The following is a 24,529-nucleotide window of genomic DNA, read 5'->3' as shown; positions in this document are numbered from 1 at the left end:
CACGCCAGTAATCCTACTTTTACATCGAGCAACTCTTGGCCGAGCAATTAAGTTCATCAACCTGAAGTGGATCAAAATTGTCTGTGTAAACACAGTTACAACTTTCGACTAAGTTGAAACGATTTCTGATCCCCCAACAGGAAGTAGCTCATTCGTCTATTTTTGTTTGAACGATTTAATAGGCCGACCAAAAGTTACCTAGTGCAAACGTAGGTTAATTGCAGACAGATCTTGTGTCCTCGGCTGTCCGTCGATTGCCTCGGATTTCGGATTTCCCGCGCTTCGACGCGCCGCACGTGATGCGCGTCAAGCAACGTCGCAAATCGGTCGGGCCAGCAACTTGACGGACTGTTGTCGCCTGGCGGGACTGGTTTGCGCTTCTCGAGCGCGAGATCGATGTTCGACCGTCGAAGAGCAGACGTTTCGAGCGAGCTGCCTCTCGGCGAGCTCGATCGCGTCTCTATCGAACCCTCCCACGCGACTTCTCAGCTCTTCCCTTCGCGCGCTTCTGGTCTCAGTCCTCGGCGACGAGCGAGACTCGTCTTTCTCGGCGTCACCCTTTCTCTCCCTTCTTCCTCTCCCTGTGTTGCACTCAGGCGATCTCAGACGCACCCTAATCAGTCACACGTACGCTAACACGCGGCTCTATTCGGACTCGCTCACGCACGCATTCCCTCTGAACTAAGAGTTATTTAGACAAGAATATAACAGCGGTATAAAAAACTTCTCAACACTGAAAAATACAAATCTATCGTAAATGACTACCATTGTTACTCGTTCCTCCCACACTCTTTCTCTCTCTTTCTTTCTCCCACACTCTCTCTCTCTCTCTCTCACTTTCTCTCTTTCTCTCTATCTCTCTCTTAACTCTTTTTTTTGCTTTTGTTTCGTTACCTTTCTTTTTTTGTTTTAGTTTTAATTACACACGCACACGAATTACTCGAACGACAGTACGCGCGCAATAATGACAGTCATGTATAGCCGCGCGTCCAGACCGCCCATCTGGTTTCACTCCTCTTTCCGTTTTTCATCGGTCTTTCGCCTCTCCCGGCTTTTCCACCTTCGCGAAACTTTGCAGCGGTTTTTCCTTTCGCATCTTTCTCCCCTCTCTCTCTCTCTCTCTCTCGCTCTCTAACTTTCACTCTCTCCCTTTCTCTCTCTCACTGTTCACGTTGGCTTCTCTCTCGTTATTATCCTCGCCTCCTTTTCTCTTTCTCTCGTTACTGTCGTATCGCGCAAACGGTATATATCTCTCAATTACATCCGTTACTTTTGTTTCCAAGTCTGTCAGAATATATTAGATATTTTAATCATTATCATTAATTATATATATTAGTATTTCATATATATAATATATATATATATATATATATATATCTATATAATTGTCATTATATTATATATTATGCTTTATCACACATATTACAAAGGAGGTGAAGAATCATACCTAACGTGTTATTATTTTGTTGTTGTTGCTGTTGTTACTTTTGTTACTGGCAATTCCAAACGATAACTTCGCTCTGGATGCAGTATACTACATATCTTTCCGTCGATAATTGTCATCGTCATCGTTACCATCGTTCTTTAATATTATTATTGTTTACCGTTATTATTATTATTATTATTATTATTATTATTATTATTATTATTATTATTATTATTATTAGTTTTGCTATAAATTCTTTACGCGCCACGTTCGCTGATGCGGTCCATCGTGTACACGCGTGCATGTCCGTACGTATAAAGTTTTTTTTTTTTTTGCTAGGCGGTTGTCGCGGCGTCCTTCCGTTTCCTCGCTTCCCTCCGTCTCTCCCCCCTTTTCTCCTAAACGGCGAGCAAGAGATTCGGAGGTATCCGCGACCCCCGTGCGTCCACGACGACCGAGTCGATCTTTCGGGCCACCTCGACCCCGACGACTCCACGAAACGATTCGCCGCGCCGCGGGGCGAGGGATCGAGGCTCGACGTGTCACGCGTAACACTTCCACGAACTTCAATTTCGAGTGATATGTCCGCCCCCGAGCGAAGACTTTCGATGCCGCGTCCGAACGATCTCGATCCTCGAAACGACGTCGACTAATTCCACTAAAACGCGCGATCCAGCGAATTAAAATTACTTTTGACTAACTACCTCGGAAACGTTCGAGTCACACGAAGCGTTTCACGTGTTCATAAATTAGACATTTCGAATATACAAATTGATGAAATCAAACGATCTAATTGGTCTAAACATTTACAAATTCGGCACCGTCCCGATACGCGCTAAGATTCAACGGAACCGATCTAAGTCCCGACGTGTCGCGACACGCGGCGTGACGGCGAAAACGAATTGATCTATGGATCGACTCACGAAGACTATCGATCGTCGTCGTCGTGGAGGCACGCAAACGCCGAAAGCTGCGACCGACTCGCGGGTAATTTGCGAACACCTCGTCAGAACACTTAATACGTTTCTCGCTCCCTGTCTTACTTTATATTTCTATCGCTCGCGCGTGTATATGTGTACTTGTGTCTGTATGTGTGTGTCTTCTCGCGTTTTCGTGTGTACGTGTGACTCACGCTTGAAGCTGTACACGAATGTCGAAAATGGAACGCGTGCCAACGCCGCGTGAAATCCCGACAATATTGAATTTCGCGCGCACGTTGCGCGACAACGTCGAAGAAACATTTAGCTAAACACCCATATATCCAAAGGGACGTGATCGCCAATCCTGCAAATAGGAAACACGTACACACGCCCTCTTTCTGCTCGCGTCAGTGTAAGCGCATTGTATCCGTGTAGGTTGATCGCTATTGGCGCATGCGCTGAAGCACGTTGCTGAAAAAAGCGCGCAGGCCCGTTGCGCGGTCGCTCTAGCGCATGCGTCGTGCTAGGGATACGCGAGCGTGCTAATAACAGGATTTAGAGACGATGCGCGATCCCGGGCAGATTTCGCACTGTTCTTTTTTTAACGATTAGAAAAATTTGTCTAGAAAAATCTCGGTCTCGGTTCTCGTCCGAATACTCAATTCGCGCAAGTATCGGAACAATACTACTCTTCATATAATATATATTCATATGTATATATCAATATATATATCAATATATATATATATATACTTTTTTAATTATCAATTGATTTAGGTGAATTGGTACCTAGTGAAGTTTCGCTACAATTATATCGATCGATTAGTGGGGAGAGCCTATCTGTGCACGAACGACGACATGTGTATACGCGTGAACGTGTGTATACGGTGTCTGTATCGTTTTTGCGTATAGATGCGTACGAGCATGCGACAGCGCGAATACCGTATCAAACGCGTACTTCGTGCTCTTTCATGGGATGTAAATTTTCGCCTAATATATGAATCACGGTTGACGCGTGTAAGACGCGTCGGCGGGCGAAGGATTCGTCGGTTTCTTCGAAGTTGCTTTTCCTGATCGACTTGTCGCTACAGATTTTCTTTTTCGTGTTTCAAAAATTTTCGAATGCCATTCGAGTGGATGAAGAAAGTACTGTGACGTGGAGTTTCGCCCGAAATTCGTAGACAGAATTCGAATTCAGAGCGACAAAACGATCAGATAGGTTTCAATTCAACCGAGGGTATCCTGCTCGCGCACCGCTTCATATAGGTACGCGTATGCGCAGGCGCACACGCGAAACGAATTTTGCCGCAACGCGCAGGCGCCCAAGGGAAGCGTGCGCCGTGGCGCACAACTTGCTGCGCACTCACTGCGTGCCACGCGGATTCGTTCCATCGTCCACACGAGAACGATGCCTTCCGTCGAAAAAACAATTACACTAACTAATGCTCGCCTTATTTCACTCGATCGATCTTCCGTATCTCTCTCTCTTTCGCTCTATTTCTCATTGCCCCTGTTTTTCACGCCTTCCCTTCTCTTATCCATTTTCCACCCCCTCGTTCGAAGATTTCCCTAAAAGACTTCTCGTTTCGCTACTCTCTAGCCTCCGATGAAAATGACCGACCTTGTCGAGTGCGTATGAAAAATTGATCGTTATTTAGAATATTATCGTAGCAACGGATAGAAAAATTCAATACGTTTGATCTATCGACTAATAATGTATGTATATACGTATATACATAATATATGCTTAGTATTCACACTCGACGTGTCTTTCGGAGAGATATCAGACTTCGGCCTCTCTGACTTCCATTCGTGCTCTTATCTTATCGTCCACGCGCTCGAGATCGTTTGTCTAAATACCTTCTGTCTCTGCCAATGCTTAGCCGAGGGAGGTAGGCGAATGAAAAACGGGGTTGCTAGGCGAGTTCGATCGCTCTACGTGTCCCGACGGGCTTCGCCGTCGAGCACCCAACTACTCGTATAATTCTATCAGACTACGCGGTTTTTTCCGTCCCCGTTAAACGCTCGCGAGTATCGGCACCAATTCATATGAACGAAGGGACGGAGGGTTATCGTTAACGCGGCCCTTTTCTCTCTTTCTTTCAATCTCTCGCGCGCGATCACGCTATCTCTCACACTCTCTCTTCTCTCTTGCTCCCACGTACACTTTCACGATTCTTCGCTCTCCCAATCTTTCCTATTCACGCGCACATCTCATACCTCGTGCGGTATCTAGACGTCACCTAATCTACGGCGACAAGTATATACAAAAAAGAGTACCAAAAAAATAAATATATATATATGTATGTATATATATATATATATATATATAGATGTGGAGATTATTTTTTGTTTGTCCGTTCCTCGTTATCAGACGTAACGTAACGCATCGGTCGATACGCGATCGCCTGCCGTTAATCGATTCGTACAGGTGTGTGGCTTATCGTCCTTAAGGTGGCTAAGCTTTGTGTGTCTCTATGTGTTTCTCGTATTTGACTGTGTATACATGTGTATTTGTCCTGTGTGTGTCTTCAGAATGTGTTACACGCGAAAGTGTGACGTTAAAGAGACTCGTCGTGCGAGGTTAAAACTACGAGCATATGGTTTCGACTGACGATGCAGCTACGTATAGAACGTCCATCTATTAAGCGGAACACACAACGTTGCATAATGGTTCCGCGCGCGTCGCTTCCGCCGCTCGACCACGAGACTCTCCCCCGTGAAACCTAATCGCGAAATCTATATCCCTCTCTCACGCCTATGAACAAGAGGGACGAACACCTCGAGGATCATCCCCCGCGTCGGAAGAGAAGCTCAGAGCCGACGCGGAACGACGGTGGGAAACGTCGCGGCGGAAGTGACCAATCGAGAAGAATCCTCTGCTTCTCCCTCGAACGAATAGAACCTGCGATAATAAACGCGTCTCGAGACGAGATTTTATTTGAACTACGTCGATCGCATCACTGCGTTTGATTATATACACCGAGCGAAGAAATTCGTTAGGATTAAGAAAAACGTGCGCGTTCGACCGCCGCCATCTCAGGCGGATCTGGGTCGGTAGAAGAGGGATCGGTATGTACACAGGAGGGATCCATGCGTTTCACTATCGATCTAGTTATCCCCACGCGAAGAGCTTCACTCCTCGCGCGCGTTTCCGATTTTCCAACGGACGTATGAAGAGTAATTGCCTACGACCTCGAACGCCGCTGTGGATCTTCGTGGCCATAGGGGACAATGCTATCCACCCTGATGCTCACGGAGACCCCGTTTCCTATGCGGTTCGCGAGGTCCAACGATTCCAAGCGTGCGCCCGCGACGGAGACGGTCGTTCCTCGTTCCTCGAGAAAGGAGTGGAGGGGTGCAGGTACGCAGAATCGTCACGCTTCGGCTCCCGAGCCAATCGTTTCCGGATTCGGGCGCGAAGTCAATCGCGCGAGTCCTCCGGAACAAAAACCGATCAGCCTCGATCAGCTAACGCTCGTTCCCACTGTAGCTATTTTACACTTCCGAGGCGACGCGGTCGGTCACCGTTCGATGACCACTCAATCTCCTCGTCGCTTTTTGCCTCTCGATTCTAGTCAATTTTGTACTTGTCCTTTCCCGAGGAACGAGCAGCGGACCCTCGCCGCGCGGCGCAAGGCTAAGGCCCACGTGTTCGCTCTCTTTCCTCTTTTCGAGTGACTCCGGAGAAATAGCCGGTCGTACTGGTCTCAAGTATTGGCAGAGAATCCGGTACGATTAGACAGAGATAGCGTGCGAGAATACGTTGTCGCGCGCTAAGCAAATTGAACTATTCGAGATTTTTTTTTTTACTTGAATCGTCCGTTTTTGACCCTCCATATGTTTCACGCACTCTCTCTTTCTCTCGTGCTTTCTCTCTCACATATTTTCCTAGAGTTCCTCTCCTCTCTTTCCTCCCTCTCTCGTACCCCTTTCACTCTCTCGCACTCTCCCGCCCAACCTCCCTCTTTCTCTCCCCCCATTCTCTCGGCCATGACTCTTTCCTCCTTTCATTAATCTTCTACGCCTCGCACTCGGATAAGTTAATTAGTAAAAAATCATCTCTCTCATCCAAATATTCTGCCTACGAGCGCGAGTCGCGTTGTCCACGCGAAAAAACGCATGTATAATATATATATATAATATATATATATTCATATATAACGCACCTATGTAACATATTCGATAAGTCCTTAGTAGCTAAAGACTGATACAGAGAATTACCTAATACACAGCGGTTTGAAGCGTGGATGTTTTTTTTTTTTCATTATCTATTCAACATTCAATCGCGAACGGCTCGCCTCCCGGGTTCGCGTCTCTATTTTCATATCACTCTTTTCCGCGTCTCTACCAGCTCGTGTCTCGGCGACGCTTTTCCTTCACCGTCTTCTCCCTTCTCGTCTCCTTCATCGCCCGTCGATCTCGAACCTCGCAGTTTCGCGCCAATATCAGGTACTCGCTAGCTTTTTCTTACCGTTATCGTTCGTTTTCGAGTGTCTCTCGCCTGGAGCTCGTGCTTCCATCACCAATTCGGGATCTTGCCCCCCGCGATCGTCTTCAACAGCGCGAAACGATCGAGAGGCGCGGATCCTCGACCAGCACGGCAGCAGTTCGTGACAGAAGTGGTTCCCCGATTTTCCTTCCTCAACCTACGCCTGTTCGATCATCGGGGACTGGCCACCTGGTGGAAGAAGGAAAATTCGCCGCTCCGTTTCTTGCCGAGTCGCTCGAGCAAAAGAGAGGAGCAGTGAGAAGCAAGGAACTGACATCTCTGTGTTATCGCAGACTGGCCGGTGGCAAAGGCGAGAAGCACGTTCTCCGTGGTCGATCAACGAGAAACTCTGCCTCTGACGCGCGGCGAGGAGAGACACGAGTGAACGAGCAAGGAGAAGAGGAATCTCGCGGATCCCCGCGCTTTGACTCGTGACAGGCGACCCCAGGCAGCGACGAGCTGGAAGCTGGACTTAGCTAGAAGCTAGACTCAGCTAGAGGAACTCGTGGCTTGCCTAGGATCACAGTACTGGACCTCTCGACATCCGATAGCGGCGAGTTGTTTCGATATACGGCAATTAACGCTACAGACTCGATTCAGGCAAAGATCGAGGGCCATTCACTGCGGCAGATAGATGATATACGGTACGAACGATCGACTGGGGATCCTTTGTTCGCCTCTTCGGTTCTATCTCGATGGGGCTTGAGGACTCCATGACGTCCGACTCGCCGCCATCTTCTTGCTTCATCCGTTTCCGTTCCTGGCGCTCCCGATGGTCGACGTGCCTTCTTCTTCTGGCTCGTGCAAGACGCGCATCGGCTGTTGCGGGGTCCGAGATCGTTGCGGCGCCGAGAGGACCGGCTGGCAGGCAACGGCGGGCTGGTTTCTTCATCGAGTAACCGGTAAAAGTGTCCAAGTAGCGGTGGAGATAGAAGTTATCTTGTAGAATAGTAATCGTGTGGTAGTAGTGATAGAGTAGTAATAGTAGAGTAGCGATAATAGTGGTAGTAATAGAGTAGTGGTAGAACTGACGATCGAGTGGGTAGAATAGTGGTAATAGTTTCTGGGCTGTGTTCCGGTAGGTAAGATAAGCGATAAGGGTGAGGCGGCGGATTGTCGGACGGGCCGGGGGAGGGGCTGATGCTGGCGATGGCGTGGGAGGGTGGGTGAATGGGGTCTCTCGTGGAGGAGGGGTAGTTCGTAGAAGTAGTAGTTAATTAGCTAGGGTTTCGAGATAATTAGGGACAACGCAGCTGGGGTTAACACCAGCGGTAAGGCACGGCTCGGGGACGATCCGCACCCTCCTTCACCAGCGGCTTGTGGAACTCCCGACCGGGTCGAGAGTGAATCGTTGCCCAGCAGTGCTCGCAGTAGTACTGGAATTACAAATTAAGGAGCTTCGTTTTTAGGTGCACACCAGATAAGGAAACATGGCGTCTGGGCGAGGAAACTGTCAAATATGTGCAATTTTCAGTTTATTTTTTGGAAATCCAAATTAACTGAATTTGGATATTTTGAATTTACTGTCGCTTGTAATTCGGAATAAATTCACTGTAAATTTATTATCGTTTGTAATTCTAAATAAAGTAAAACCCCGATTTGTCGGACCTTGATTATGTGTATTCTCTATTATCCAGAATTTCCATTATTCAATGTATTAACAATAAGGGTTCAGATTTAACGATGATCTAACGAAATTTAGAAGATTGAGCATCCTAGGAACACTTTAATATCGAATTAGATATTAGCAGATTAATCAAGGTCCTATTGTAATAGATTTTTCAGCAAACTCTATCTTACAGATGTTTTACTATACTGAGCTCAAGCAATTTTCTAAACTGGAATATTCTTTCTGTTATTCTTAAAAGTTTTGTATTTTTAATCTTTGACAGTTTTCTCGCGGATTTATGATACGTAAAACCAGGTCTGACACAAAAATGTCGGGACTGTCCTCTGAAACTGACTAGACTGCTATTGCTAACTTGAAGACGCAAAGTTCTGTAGAGATAAAAAAATTACAGATTTTCTCGTTTAGTTGACAAGATTATAGGTTCTTTGATGTGAACCTGGTAAAACGATTCAATTCAATTTAATGTTATAGTCAAATTTGAGGGGATTCATAACCAAGTACTATTCATGTGGAAAATTGCGAACCTACATCATCCATTTTTCCCAAACCACTAAAACGATTTCAATCAAAATTTTAAACGAGTACCCAACTAATAGCCCTGAATAAATAGAAAACACCGGTTTTAAAATAATCCGATAAAAAAGGATAATACTATCAAACGAATTTATTGAAATTTTTAAAGTTGTAGGTTTGCTTAAATGAAACAAGATATATATAGCGATATATAGTTTACAATCCTTACACGCAACGTGGTGTCATCCGATATGGTATTAATTATGAACAACTTCGAGATAGTCATCTTCTGATGTAATACATTACTGTATATAATACTACTATTATTTGGAAATACTTTGCAGTTTATTTCCTATAAATCTGTCAACAAGCTACGACGTATTTGATTTTATTTTCTTCTTCGAAATTGTTTAAAACTATACAGGATATTTAATCGCAGTAGCGTTAATTTAGTTAAAAATTGCTTTTAGTTGGAAATTCCAGTATTATTAATTGATGCTTTGTTCTCTAGAAAGCTACTCAAAGTCCATCATGAACGAGAAATACCATGTTCATTAATTTATTTTTAGAACCTATTAATTTTTAACGTAATATAAAAACCACACATTTATATTTTAACATGAATAAAATTCTACTGAAATACATCATAAATCGGGAATTTATTACACTATGACAGTTTTGACCACCTTCAAAAGCAATGTGTCTTATAATTACATTGCGGAATTTAATGTATTTAGGCTAATGGATATGAAAGTGGTTTAAGTAAAAAATCTAAAGAAGTTGAATTTATAATTTATTTTGTTATGTAAATTCATGCAACACCCAAGAAGTGATAAATTCAACTTTTTTACATTTTTTACTTACTTAGATTCTTATAATTACCGGCATATTTAAAGGAAACTCAAATACATGAAAAAGTACAGAAAACAATAATTTGCAAAATTGTATAGAATATTCATAGCATATGCTTCAATATTATTTTTGCAAGACAAAAGAAATCTCAATTTAGATTCCACTTCTTTAGACGTACATGTAAGAACATGAATTTGCATAAATATCCGTAGTCTACTTATGATTGATTTCCTACTTCATACGTATTCCTAAGTTAGAAAATCAGTCTCATCTTTTTTTTTTGTCAGGCCATTTACATAACGTAAATCATATTGATCCTATTAATCAATATTCAATAAGAAAGAGTTTACATACCTGTAAGCAGGTGACGTTGGCGCAGAAGAATGGCGCGAATTTGCCTCCGCAACGTTGTCCCTGACATTCGTCGCACATCTGATCATCCAGAACGTACGGTTTGACTTCGACCTAAATAACAAAAGGAAACTCCATGTTAATTATGTGTGAACCATTAATTAGTAACATGGTACATCAAAATACTTGACAGAATGGGTATAGAGTAACTATAAATTAAACCATTAAGGATTCTTTTATAGACTCTAGACAACATAAAACACATGTCGAAAAGAAAAGCACTTTTATATGTAGAATCAACTCCTGGCAGAATCACGTCCAATAAGTAACCTCCGTCCAAAAGTATAGGACTTTTGCTTTGTCACATTATACATACATATGCACTTGGAAAGAGTTATAAAATCAATAACGAATTGCACTTATTGTTAAGGTTAAGAATTTTGTTTCGTACCACATTAGATATTCAGTAAGTAAGTAATCCCTTAAATATTGTTTCAAGGGCATTAAATAATATTTATATTGTCTTCCAGCTGTACATATATCTGTTATGTGCTTCTATCAGTGCTTTTACAATTCTAGGCATCTTGGCTGTTCATTTTTATATGTACTGACATACTTTTAAATTGTCTTTTTAAAACATCTCTGAATTTAAAAAAGAAATGACTGAATATTTCAGAACGAAATGCAACAAATACATCCTATGAGTATTTCGAGGATTTAAATAATTAAATAATTTACACATGTGCAATTAGAACACTAAGTGTATATTCACACTGGAATTGGCGAAAAATAAGTGACAATATTGACTATTTATATCGTAAAAGGGAAGTTCATTGAAGATAGTGTCCTAATACTTTGATATACATGAGATTGTATGTACAGCGTTTTGCTAATAAAAAGTTCCCTGACAGGATTACAGGTCTAATTGATTCTGGGAGACTTTTTTTGCACAGGACAAAAAAGCACACGTGGTACCAATGAACTTACTCTTTTGTCTATGTCGCCGTGCTGGAGTTGAACGAATCTGGCCGATATGGCAGCGATGTAGCTTTGCTGGTTACTGAAGGCGACCCTGCCAGCTCCTTTAGGATACTTGAGCTCGGGGTCGGTATCGATACCCGCGTAGCAGACGCCGCCATAAAGCCGATCCATGATCATCGCCAGCTCCAGAGCTTTCAATGGTCGCGGTACACCGCCGACGAACACTGTTTTCCGTGGGTCCAGCGGCATCGATGCGTCCAACACGAAGTCCGCGTCGCTCAGCCGCCATGGTCGAATTTGCACTGGCTTATCCTTGGTCGTCGGCGAGCTCACGCACAGATACAGTTTTTCCTCGTCTTGGATGCACGCGTCGATCAACTGCTGCACTGACGCTTCCTCCTGTAATAGACCAGATGAGAGTGAGGACGTACGTGACGCGGTTAACGAAGAAAACCGACTCTGACTACTCTCAGTGGAAGAGGTAGATGTGGAACGCGGCGTGGCTTTCATCGTTTAACTGTATCTCGAGTGAATGTTAGGCTTGGAACGCTTTAACACATTCGAGACCGATATATTTTGACAAGACTGTCCCTAGTGTCCGACATTACTCTTGTAGGTATAAAAATGACCCAAATGGTGGGTTCTTGACTAATGGGGAGAAGCGTCGTATGAGTCAACAAATGGGCTCGGTCTTGAGAACGTGTTAAATTGTGCGTATGCCTGTGAGTGGGATTCGGAGGTTTTTATCTAAAAGAAAATGTGTCAATCTTCTTCTTCCAACAACTTCAAGGTATAAACTAGAAGATTTCTGTTACTTTTACAACCTTACTATAGCTCTTTGGATAACAGTAGGTACTTGTCAAATTTTTTGAGCTTTTGAATATTTTGTAGTGATTCTAACGGGTAAAGACTAGCATTTATAGTATTAGAATATTTAAATATTCAAATATTATTTGACCATTACAGTGTTCTGATATCTTACGGAATTCTTATATGGTACTGACAACATAATTATTAGTGGAAGTTGCAATTTGCTCTATACGAGAATGGTCTATTATTTGTCATTAATTAATCCAGCAATGCAGTTTTTTTTGTCAGAAAAAATTTAATTGATTGTATTAAAAATTTCTTTATTATTATATTTTCTCTTGTACTGGTTTATTTTTATTACATTCTTTTCCTAAAAACTAGTTGTCCTTTCTATTATAAAAGTAGAATAGTAACTATTTATTGTATTTTATAGGCTTCAAATAAAGTATCAATTGAAACTTTCTAAGAACATGATTTATATTATTATTTCTTAAATGTATAAGACAAAATTGTAAATTGGCCAGTTCTAATATTCAAATATTAAATTGTTCGAATAATTTCAAGTACTTATTTTATCTACGACAGAGGTGTAAAGCAAGTGAAAAACGTGTATAATATTAACGCAGTTAGGACGGCGTGATCCATTGACAGGTCAATGATAACAGAACGAAACTTCAATGACTAAGTGTATAACTTATATTTCGTATTATTAGAGATACCACACAATTTATTGGTTCTTCAGAAAGCATCTCTTAAAAGCTAATAACTATATACTTTCCATAAAAAGATTATTGAGGGGAATTATCAGAAGTTAGTCACACAAAAGTGTTTCAAATTTGCAATTTAAATAGAAAAACAACCCATCAACTATATCTCTTTTTATTTTCTATTTCTTTTTTATAAGACCAATGATTTCATCTCGAACAAAAACGAGTTATTAAACGAATATAATAATACTCTTCGTGTACCAAGTAGGGGCACGTAAATTTCTTATACTCATAACTTTAATGTTTATAAAAAAGTAAAATAAAAGCAAAGTCCTCAAACACAGAGTGCCCTCATTAACTGCAACATAACGTCGTCGATAGACATCGTTTCGTAGAATTTATCACCGTCCTAAAAGCGTTGATGCATTTGTTTGCCACAGATTTCATACGGTGCATCGTACCATTTGGTCGACATGTGAAACCGCGCATTTGATTCGCGGTCGCACTGTTTCCGTGATCACAAAGCGAGCTATGTGAAAAACGGGTTTCTAAATTACCTGGAAAAGCAGGAAAGCGTAGCCCTTTGGTGGAAAGTAGGATTTGCTCTCCGCTTTATGGGGCCAATCGACGACTAATGATCCGAAACGGCGAAAACTGGCTTTGATTTCCTCTGTAATGAGAGTATTAAAGTTGACGAGGCGAGTATCGATGGTTGAAATCGAAACGTGGCCGCTGTCACGTCCGAAGCGTGTCGAGGCGAGCACCAGAGACGTAGAAGAAGAGCTCGAAACGACGACGCGACAAATCGTGACGTACAGGCAGATTCTCAATTGATGACGCGTCGAACAATTCACGAAACTGTTCCAGTGAAACTCTATGGTCTGTTAGATTCGAGCGTTTGCAGAATCCTCTACGAGAACGAATTTCAGCCCGTTTCGCGAGTTTGTCGACTTTGCACGATGTGTCTGTGTATATCAGAGCTGTCCAAGCGAGAACTCACGAGCAAATCGGATTCTTTTCAGATAAATGTCCCAATACCTGGACGCTTAACATGTAAAATATTCTAGGAAACCCTAGGTGCACAATGATCGACAATTTTATCGGTTCTGAAGGCCGACTAGAGATTTAACAGAATTTTATTTATCGACTGTCTTCTTATCCATTAGATAGAAGGAGGATTGTTCAGTCTGTAGTCAGTCTTTAGAACCGACGAAACTGTTCACAGATTGTTGCTCGAGTGCATCTACATGGAACAAAATGGTCATAAAGATCTAGTAAAAGTTTCCTAAGTAGGTCTAACCAGGATATACTTTCGTAGAATCTATTATAGATAAGAGCAGCAATAAGAGCAGCATTGTTAAATCTTTACAAAGTTCATTCTTACTGACTCTGTTAAATTCAAGCCTGTAAGAGTACTTTTGTAAATTCTACAAGACTTCAATAGTTTCAGCTTAACATTTTTTTCCGTATAGATTAATAAGAACCATTTAAAAATGTCTCGATACTTGAGTTGCATCCCAGTAGCTAAATACATTATTTTATGGTACTATTTTTTGTTGTTCATTAGGTACACAAGAATCTAAGCTTAAAATTAAATAAACTTGGCGTCAGTGTTAGGTACCGAGACATGATCGGCTACAGGGACATTTACCTTACGTTACTTTTGCTATTTTATTATAATTCGCAAAGATAAAATATGATGTGTTGAAGTGAACAAGTTCCAGTCATGGACAGTACTGATACATATGGATTATATGTATATCTAAATGGCGGTAGTGTACTTTTGAGGTTGTGAAAAGATATAAAAGTACTGTGTACCAGTACCCCCTTAAGTGATACTACTATTTCTTGGATAAGAGATACACATGTAGGACTAGGAAAAGATTGAAGTTGGTATCGCCTACTCGGGACTTTATGTAGATACATGTAAGTGACGGAAGTGAAAGATCTTAGAAGAATGATTAATATAAGAAAGTTGTTGATCTGTTTGGAATTTTTTATAGAAATTATTCCTTTTATTATAATATGCTTTTATTTTACGTTTATTACCTTTTTACCTTCTTTCATTACTATTGTTAATTTATTTACTCTCAATTTGTATAAAACTTGGAATAAGTTATTATATCTTCTTTTTCTATGTTTGTGTATAAATATTTCCGCTATGAGCAAAATTAATAGATTCATTTTTAATGTTTGCAATTATAAACTAATACAGCATATATTATGTCACTTAATTTTACTTTTAAGTTATCTACATATAAAATTTGATATCTAAATTCTGTAATATTATGGATTGTTTTTTCCTATATTCTATTTCATATTCTTCAATTTTCGCTTGCTAACAATACGAATTTTATCTTCTACGCTTTAATTAAAGCAAACTCAAAAATTCTTCAAATCTGATTGACGTCGTTTTATCTTAAAGCCACAGATATGAAATCATTCAATTTTTCCAATTCTAAACTATTTTCCCAAATATAAACTAAACTACTATAACTAAAAAAATGATTTACGCCTCTATCGGAATGAGCATAAAATTGTAGCCGATAATAATGAAAATGACAACTGCATTTTATTGCTTACCTCACGACAACTTGGCAAAATATTGTACATAATAAGGAAGTATAGTTGATATGACATAATACTAAATGAAAATCTCAATTCTTTTGGTTTCGTGACTTAGGCCACTCTCATAATAACCAGCACAAATACGAACCATAAAATTTCTCAAGCACAAAAACAAAAAACTCTCGCCTCGTAATTGAAGCATTTTACCCCGTGCAAAAAAATCCTCTCTTATTTACCAACTTCAATAAACTCCTCTCCAGAAGAGCTAAATACACAATTCAGCAAATGAAACCCCTACCGAGCCAATCTCCAAGACCTGTTTCCGTTTCATCGTTCAGCTCGCAACCTCAAATTTTCTCTACCGCGGTACGCGCTTATAACGCGCATATTATCGACTTTCTCGATAATGTCCATCCCAAACTCGGAAACTAATGACGCGCGTTAGTTGCGAGAAAAGGTTAGGAATTACGTGGAAAAGGGAGAGAAAGGAGGACGTACCCTCGTCGATGTCCGGTGGCAATCCACCGACGAACACTTTCCTGGAAAAGCGTTCCCCAGTTTCGCTCCCTTGGCTGTGGGGGCTGCTCCGACTCGGCGAGGACAGCGGCGCTGCCTGGGAGCCTGTTATGCCGCTGCCGACGCCGACGCCCACGCCAACGCCGACCCCGACACCGACGCCGACACCTCCACCGACGCCGACGCCTCCGCCGACGCCAACACCGACGCCGTCCAACTGGCTCGGCGCGTTCGGGTCCTCCAGCAGTGTTCCGCTCTGCTCCTCCAGGCTCGGGAAGAACGGTGATTTGCCTGAAAACGAACGATTTTCTCGCTTGAATCGAATCTATGCTATCGTCACGGTGTTCAAGCGAACTGGGTTTCTCTTAGCAAGAATGCACGGTACATCGCTGCGTGTGACGTATCGCGACTCCGAGAAAGCGTGGCGGGTTTTTACATAACGTTTTAACTGGTGTTCGCTCCGAAAATGGTGATCGACCGAACCCTCGGTGATCGTAAGTTGATGGACCTCTTTGTCTTATGAATCTTTTTTAGAGTTCGTCTACGTGTATCAATTAAGTAAGGTGTTTGTTGTTGCTATCTCATTTGTGTGATGCATCGGTTATGATTTAGCTATAGGGTTTTGTATTGTTTATGTGTTATAATATATATGTGACAATAATCAGTTTTGTCTTATTAGCAGAGGAGCAAACGAGATCTGATCTTTATGACTGTTTATGTGTAGGTGGAAGTCTGCAATTTCTGTGGGCAATTTATGTTAAATAAAAGAAAGATATATAAATTAGTTACTTAAAATTATTGTAAATTAGCTATGTGTCTGTAAAGTTGGTTTAAATTAAGTATTTAAATATAATAACGTCTGCTGGAATATTGGGAATGTTACTCATTAAAAAAACAGAAAGGAGATTTTTGCATTTGGAGCAACGATTTCAAGAGAATTCTTTTCTGAAGAAACTATGACTCGTAGCATTTAAAATTTTTATTTTTAATTAAGAAACAGATTTTTTAAATTAATATTATTGTGTTGCGATTGAGATTTGTAGAATTTCTTACCATTTGGAGCAATGGTTACAAAGAGAATTTTTTCTGAAAAAATTAGTGTTATATTTCGAAATTTTCAGTATAGATTTTTCTGCATTGTCAAATTTACTTAAAATGTATGATTCAAAGAAGTGATTACATGATATAGACTGTTTTGGTTATTGGTAAATTAAATGCTTTACATACCTAAAAATTATATGACGTACAAAAAATTCAGAAACTAATATTTTAATTGAACCATAGTATAAAGGATATACATATGTGTCTAGATTAATAATTTGTTAAAACTATCTCTTTTAAATGAGCTTAACGATCACATTCGTAACAATCATATGCAGAGACAAGGCTCAAAGAAACCTTAAATATTTTAATTATTATACTATATTAACAGTAAAAAAAAATTCCAAAAAGATATTCAAATGTATTCAAATTTATAATAAAAATTTCAAAATACTAACCACTATAGTACCTTCAAAACCAATTTCTTCTATAACCAGAGCTCCAAATGTTAATAAAAATTTAAATATCTCAATCAATATACAACATTATTAATCAATAAAATTCCAGAATATATTTTAAACATATACGGAAAATTACAACGCACTACAGTTTCCTCAAACAATTATTCATCGCCTTATTTATAATCGGGCTTCAACATGAAAACACCCATCAATCTTTTAATTGTGACATGTTCACTACAGCGACAACCACTGTATACTTTTTCCTCAAAATTCTCACTGATCATAGGAAAACCACGATCAATAAATATCTCATGTATCCTGCGTTCACAAATCTGGCCTTGCAATATGCAAATGAACGATTTTTTCAGAACGTATGCGCACATATCGTAGACAGGGTTGGAAGACAGAGCAAAGGTGGAAGTAAAGTGAACATACCCGCGAGACTCGGGACAAAACCGAGAATAGTAAGGAGGGAAGTCGACGCGGAGGTTTTGGGATAAGTTTTGACTGGGCTCGCGAAAAACTCACTGTATCTCCTCCTAATGGGGAACCTCGCTCTTCTGATAAACGTCGCCATTACAGTTCGTATCTTCGTTTCGCTAACGAGAATCCAAGAACACGCGGAAACGTGACTGCTTGTTTCTCGCTGTCGTTAAGGGAAAACAGAAAACGGAGCAGGCGTATAAACAACCGAGCGGAAGCAGTCGCCGCCGCTTTTGCGAAACAGTCAAGCCTGACCTCTCGACGCTCACCTTTTTTCGATTGTGACAGCACGTCACGCGGCTCCCACCAGTTATTTCGTTTCTCTTGTCGCTGATCGAGAAAATCCTGCCTCGATGGCTGGAATACGCGCAAATATAAGCGAATTTTCGTTCATGCGGATATTTCATACTAGAACTATCAATGTCGTCAAAATGACGAGTAAGATTATTTTTTACGTACATTTTGTTCTTTCCAAATATTATTTTTCTGCCAGTTAATGCTAAATAAAATTAGAGGAGTATGTAAATAAATGATATTTCTATAAATTATGTGCTTCTTCAAAAACTTGCAATTTTGATACATGATTAAAGATTTGTAATTCTAGTGTCTACTAAAATTATATTACTACTATTTTGCACTAAAACAAGATCCAAAATGTTCAAAATTATCCAGAAATGCAAAAATCTGAATTTCACGTTCTTTTGTAGTTATTTGATTTGTTTTGTCTTATTCGATTTTCGAAGTATTGTGAAGAAAATGGACCAGTTTGTAATTTTTTACACGTTGGGATAAAATGCTGAATTTTATATTGATGGCTTAATGCACAAATGTATCTCCATTTTTGGTCAAGTTTGAGATGTAATATAAAATCTATTTATAATATAAAACCTATTTATAATATAAAGTCTCAAACTTGACTATAAAAAGGGTTTACAAGTTTGTGCCATTAAGTCATCGACATTACAGTCATTGTTAGTAGCTATAAAGCAGGTGATGAAATTAATGTGGGAAAATAGTTGTTTGGAAATCAAACATCACTTGAATGGACTTTTTACAAGGTCAATTGTAGTGACAATACATACATACGTATATACTGTACTACTAGCGTACAATGTACTAGTAATAGATTTTCATTACACTATCATCGTTACTGTTGTTTAAACTATGCATGGAGGACAGGGTAAGCATACGAGATACCCATTTTATTTTTTGACCTAGAGAGTCTTAGGACAGGTGTAAATTAAAAAATCAGACGAATAACTTTAGGGAATTACGTGTGATATGCACTGTGTAAACATATATATTGTGGACCTATTTTTAAATAATTGCATATTGTTGCGTTTAATCGAAAACTTTTTGCCAGGGGTAGTATTGATATTTTATCTTGGTGTCTGAGAAAATATGAAGTAATGACAGTATATTCAAAACTAAATTCTCATTTTCTAAGAAATGTTAAAATTAGACATTCTTCCTTGTTCCAGTGGACCCTTCAAATATTTTCAACTTTCTCTATTTTTTAACCCTTTTGAAATGAAATCGTGTAACGCGAGCATTTTCTGCACACATTGACACTGATAATACTGTTAGTAGAGTAAGTTAATTAATGATCCTTGCTAGCCCCTCGGTTTACACAACGCTCATCTGTCTTCCTTAATTTAAGCACAGAAAGCAAACAACGTTTATAATACACATATACTCGTTACTATTATCACTATTCTGAATCAGTATTCCCGCTCGAATACATGAACTCTACAAGTTGTTAGCGCGATTTCTTCGTCTTCTTAGGAGGCCCACTTCGCTCTTGCAAATTTGCGTGGCGTAAGAGTCGCTTTCGACGATATAAAACGGTCGATGAAAGCGAGAATGGGAATGGGATGCTGCGAAACGAGACATCGGCAAAGATGAAAACGACGATGACGCTCGTTCGATCCGATTGTCACGACGGGAGAAGGAAGAGCGACGGGGATCGGGCCATTTATGCGTATCGCTCGCTGTCGCTCAGCGTGAGATGGATTCGGAATCCGTTCCATCGCAGGCGATCATCGATGCAGTAGGTCGACGCGAGGAGAAACGCGACAAATGGCCTGGGACACGATCAGAGAAATTCCCGTTTGTGGATTATTATAGTTGAGAGAGAAATGGGATCTACAGACAGGGTTGAAAAATATTTTTCTATTTTTCAGTAATTCAAAATTAAGCTTTGTCTCGAGTTGTGACAATTTTGGTGGATCTTCAAACGGCAAGATGTGATAGAGTCCTTATAATTCTGCATTGATTCTAGGTGCCTTCTGATCGAAAATCACCTGATATTTAAATAGTGAGTTTCTTGTTCTTATACCTGATGATGCAGCCCTTCTTTTTTAAAGCGAAAACGATTGTTTCGAGTTAATTTACGCCTAGGTGAAGACGAATGACAATTTTGTCAGTTTAGTAAGGATCAGTTACAGACTTAACACAATTTTATAGGTATATCAATTGTCTTCTTATCTATTGGGCAGAAAAAGAATGACTCAGTCTGTAATTGATTTTTAGTTGATAAAATTGCTTTAGTCTAGACAAAATTGCTGTCTAGACTAAAAGAAATTCTCTCCGAGAGGAAATTATAAACTTTAAAAAATATTGAGGAAAAAATGAAGATTGACAGACCACTAACACTTTCACGAGCTCATAATCTTATTTATCATTTCTAACCTCGTGCAACTTCACAACACGAGTTTTCAGTATTCAGCGTGCATTGGAATGGAATAACAACTGAATTAAGAATACATTATGTGTATAAGGAGTGATTCGCAAATGACGTAATTGACAATCATATTTTTAAATACTTCCATACATCATAGTACATTTATAGAGAACTATAGAAGTTACTTTAAACTACAGTAACTTAAAGAATATTAGTTAATTGTAAAAACTACTTTGACATATTTTTATACATCCCATTTCACCAATTTCAATCTCAATACAAAAATTAAATTTACTTTAGAATCATAATCATGAATTTAATAACCCTGCGTGAACAAATACATAAGTGAATGTACAGAGAATTTAGGAAGAAGAAAGAATACATTTCTAATATCCCCTAACAAAGATCAAATAAATCATTTCCTTCAAATTTTCTGTTAATGCTATTCTATGAATCATGGCTCCAGTAATTTAAGGTTCAGCTTTTGAAGAATCTCCGCGGCTAGTGATTACTGGAAGCGCGATAAAAATGTAGGAAGTATTATCTTTATCGGCTCTACGTGAGTTTGAAGTTCACGAGATAAAACGTCCAAAGACGAGGCGTCACGCGAAAAATGACTCGAGCCTCAGGTTTGAACTTCGTTACGTAAGATCGATAGTTTCGAACATTTCACATCGATCGCTGGGCGAGAAATGTCTGGAATTAAAATGTGCCTATCGTTGGGGGGATCTGCCGTTCGCTGTACCGTTTCAATCAGCTCTTCGAAACACGCTTCCTCTGAAGCGAATTCGCACGAGAAAGCGAGGTACTAGCACCTTCGTTCGCTCGACTACCCATTCGATTTTGCCCGCTGGCGGTGCACTATCGATTACTGGCAGCCCGGTCCTCGAGCTTCCAACAGCTCCCGGTTCGCGATTTCCCATCAATCACTGCGCGCACCTAACTCCTGCCAAGGCATCGATCGTGAAGAATCTGTGCGGTTTCTTCTGATTACTTTTCTCGGCAGTCGTCTCATCGTATGAAGCATACTGTGTGGTATTGTTTAAGCGGGGTGGGTTACTCTCAAGGGCCCAGTTGCTAATTAGAATCCAATTCCTGAGCAATTTAGTATTTAAATACCTATGTGAAACTCATTTTGATAACAATTGGTTGCAATATATTAAATAAGTAAATAATTGTTACCGATTCTGATACGTGAAATTCCAGTAGCTGGTAGTGAGATATGATTTAAGTGATCAGTAGAAGTAAATTATGATTTAATTATTATTTTCGCATTTTTTTCGATAACAAATTGAAGATGACACATAGATTTATGTGAGTAATAAAAAATTTTTTGGATTTGGTTAGCTTTTTTCGTGAATACGTCCTACTCTTAAATGATCAGAAATGATTATTAATATTTATAGTGGTAGTAAACGTTCTTTTCTAGTTCTTTCATTTTATACTTCGCTTTAGAATGTGTTTCTGACCGCTTCTGCTTTCCTTTATTATTATTATTCTAAAAATATGAGATACGCGTGATGTATGATTAAGTTTAATGTAAACAATATTCCATATTTATTCGATGGAAATGAGATTTCAATGCAAATTTGTTAAGATATGATTGAAATTTGCATGCTGAATACTTTTAATTTTGCAATATTTGCATTGCTCGGTGCGGGCTTACAAATTGAAATAATTTCGAGTTGTAAAAACTGCTAACGAACAAACACAGAAAATGAAGTTTCTAGAAAATATTTCCCTGTATTACTATCATTATCATTTCTTTAACCACTTAACCAGTTGGAAAATTTAACCAGTTCTCCAAGTTACAAATCCATCATTAAATTCATATACAAAATAGAACGATTATATTCCTCTCACTACTATCCTTGCAGACAAATAAATATTCCACTTGAAAAGGATCTACGTAACCTTCACTTGGCGAACTTCACTCTGTATATTATCACCCTCATAAATTTCTGTGATTCATTAAAAAGCATTTTTCCCCATTAAAACGTACTTTTCGAAATATGTACATATTTGCATTAGCAGATAGGACGTATCGTATTAGTCCACAGCGTCGATGACCAATAAGTCATGGCAGAATGGAGTCATTGGTAGCGACTGATCAACCGCAAACTTTCCACGCGACTAACAATATGCGATCGGCGATCATTCCGCCGACCCATCTGTCGAGTGAAACGCACGAACTGATTGTGAGACGCGTAATTAGATATTCAAGGCAAGTCGCGGATCAACGACGAGCCTTCGTTATTTAGCACTTGGCGATGATTGGGCAGACGGCGATCGACTATTGCCTCGTGTCGTTTATTTTTAGGACGAATCGGAATAATGTCGGTCGACGGTGCTCGATATAGGTCACGTCGATACTTGCAAACGTTACATTTACTGGCTACGCGATCGATTCGATGTACGTCGTTCACAATTCTAGAAACACCCCTTTTGTCTCGTGGAAATGTAAAAATAATGGTCGAGGGGAGGGTATAGTCGATCCCATTCGACTGTGCAAAGAAAACGGTGACCAATCGTGTTTATCTTCGAACGATCGCACCATTGATATCTTATCGTGAACATACATTGCAATTATATACAGGGATTCGATGGATTTCAATCGCTTGATTGCGCTTGACAGACTGCGAGTGCGTCTGGTGAAAGAAAGCGAGATATCCCCAATTTTATGGTTTCCCACCGACCCTCCCGAAACCATGAAGAATTGTCAATCGTGTCGATAGCTGTGAAAGTGGCCTGAAGTGAAAATGTGAAAATCGTATTTCTTTGACTACTTTGTGTTATATTGATCTAATTTATAATACTGTGAAAGCACATTTTTAAAATAATTGTAAACAAGTAAAGCCACTTAATAGCGGTGGTTCTATTTCGTTAAATGGAAATCTGTTTGTTTATTTATGACAGTAGCCTTTAGTTAGTTGTTTTTAATTAGTAGTCTTTAAGTTTGCTAGTTTCTCGCTGCTAGACTTTTGGAAATACTAATAATTAATTTATTTTTTGATTCGTTACTGTGCATATTGACAAGTGTTCATGAATAGTTTAAAACTCTTGATATGTATCTAATAATAGAAACTGAATACCAGGAAAAGGAATGTTACTTACAATTAGTCACAATTAGGTAAATATAGTAATAAATTATTAAATATGAATAGATATCGATGGCTTAATGCAAAAACGTTGTATGTTCACATTTGGTCAAGTTTGACATTTCATATTATAAATAGATTTTACATTATAAAATCACAAACTTGACCAAAAGTGTATATACAACGCTTGTGCATTAAGCCATCGATAGATCTGTTAATTCACCTATGTGAAATGACAGAATATGTGATCCGTCATAAGTGACAGATTAATTCTCTTAATATTAATACTTGTTTTTATAAATAAATCATTATTTCAATTGTTATTTAAATAATAGAATATTTAATTTCAACTTTCAAATAACCCAATATCAACATTATTAATGTAATCATCTGTAAACTTTGGTATTAACTGTAAGTCATTTAACCTATCACAAGACACAAATCGTCTTTTTCTACAAATTCTTTGTGGAATTTTGCTATCACAAAAAAGACAGTATTATTCTTAATTTTACTATCTACTCAACGACTGGCTAATAAGTATTGTGCAGAATTATGGGATCCTATGGGACTTGATATGTCTCTCAAAAAATATTCCTCATCGCCTTACTATTCCTTTCACGTTCAACATTTTTATTTCAAATTCTCAGACACCTTTTCTTCCATATACAAACACGAAAATCGAAATACCTGAAAACAGTATCCGACACCTAATACGATTAAGGCCCCACTTTCATATTCACCACAATTAAAGTCCATCCAAGCGTGGAATTCTTCGATGCAAGAGCGAAACGAGGTTTAATCCGCGTATATGTCCCAGGGGTGAGATTACGGTTCGCCATATAAAGTTTCATCCTCAGAGCCAAACATGACTGGCACGCGGTGCTCGTATCGATTAGAAGGCTTTAGGCCCTAAATTCTCCTTCCTCGTGACCCGGGCCTCGATTTCTCGTTAATCATCCGCCGACCCCAGCAGAAGCTTCGATCGACTCGGTCGAGG

General features: G+C 39.6%; 1 protein-coding gene across 1 annotated transcript in view; it reads right to left on the bottom strand.

Moving 5' to 3' along the window:
• Window positions 1-8,002: 8,002 nt before the first annotated feature.
• Window positions 8,003-24,529, bottom strand: part of Orb2 (cytoplasmic polyadenylation element-binding protein orb2) — a 146,528-nt gene continuing 130,001 nt past the window's right edge. The window contains exons 4-8 of the mRNA XM_076393431.1: window positions 15,749-16,057; window positions 13,240-13,352; window positions 11,172-11,564; window positions 10,188-10,298; window positions 8,003-8,214 (exon numbers count right to left, since the gene is read on the bottom strand). Of these exons, the coding sequence (XP_076249546.1) occupies window positions 8,098-8,214; window positions 10,188-10,298; window positions 11,172-11,564; window positions 13,240-13,352; window positions 15,749-16,057 (1,043 nt within the window). The 3' untranslated portion in view covers window positions 8,003-8,097. The remainder of the gene's footprint in view (window positions 8,215-10,187; window positions 10,299-11,171; window positions 11,565-13,239; window positions 13,353-15,748; window positions 16,058-24,529) is intronic.

Source organism: Calliopsis andreniformis, chromosome 3 (genome assembly GCF_051401765.1).
Source record: "Calliopsis andreniformis isolate RMS-2024a chromosome 3, iyCalAndr_principal, whole genome shotgun sequence".
In the NCBI taxonomy this organism is placed as follows: Eukaryota; Metazoa; Arthropoda; class Insecta; order Hymenoptera; family Andrenidae; genus Calliopsis; species Calliopsis andreniformis.
The sequence above is the reverse complement of the archived record's forward strand: the minus strand, read 5'-3'. Positions and strand labels throughout refer to the sequence as shown.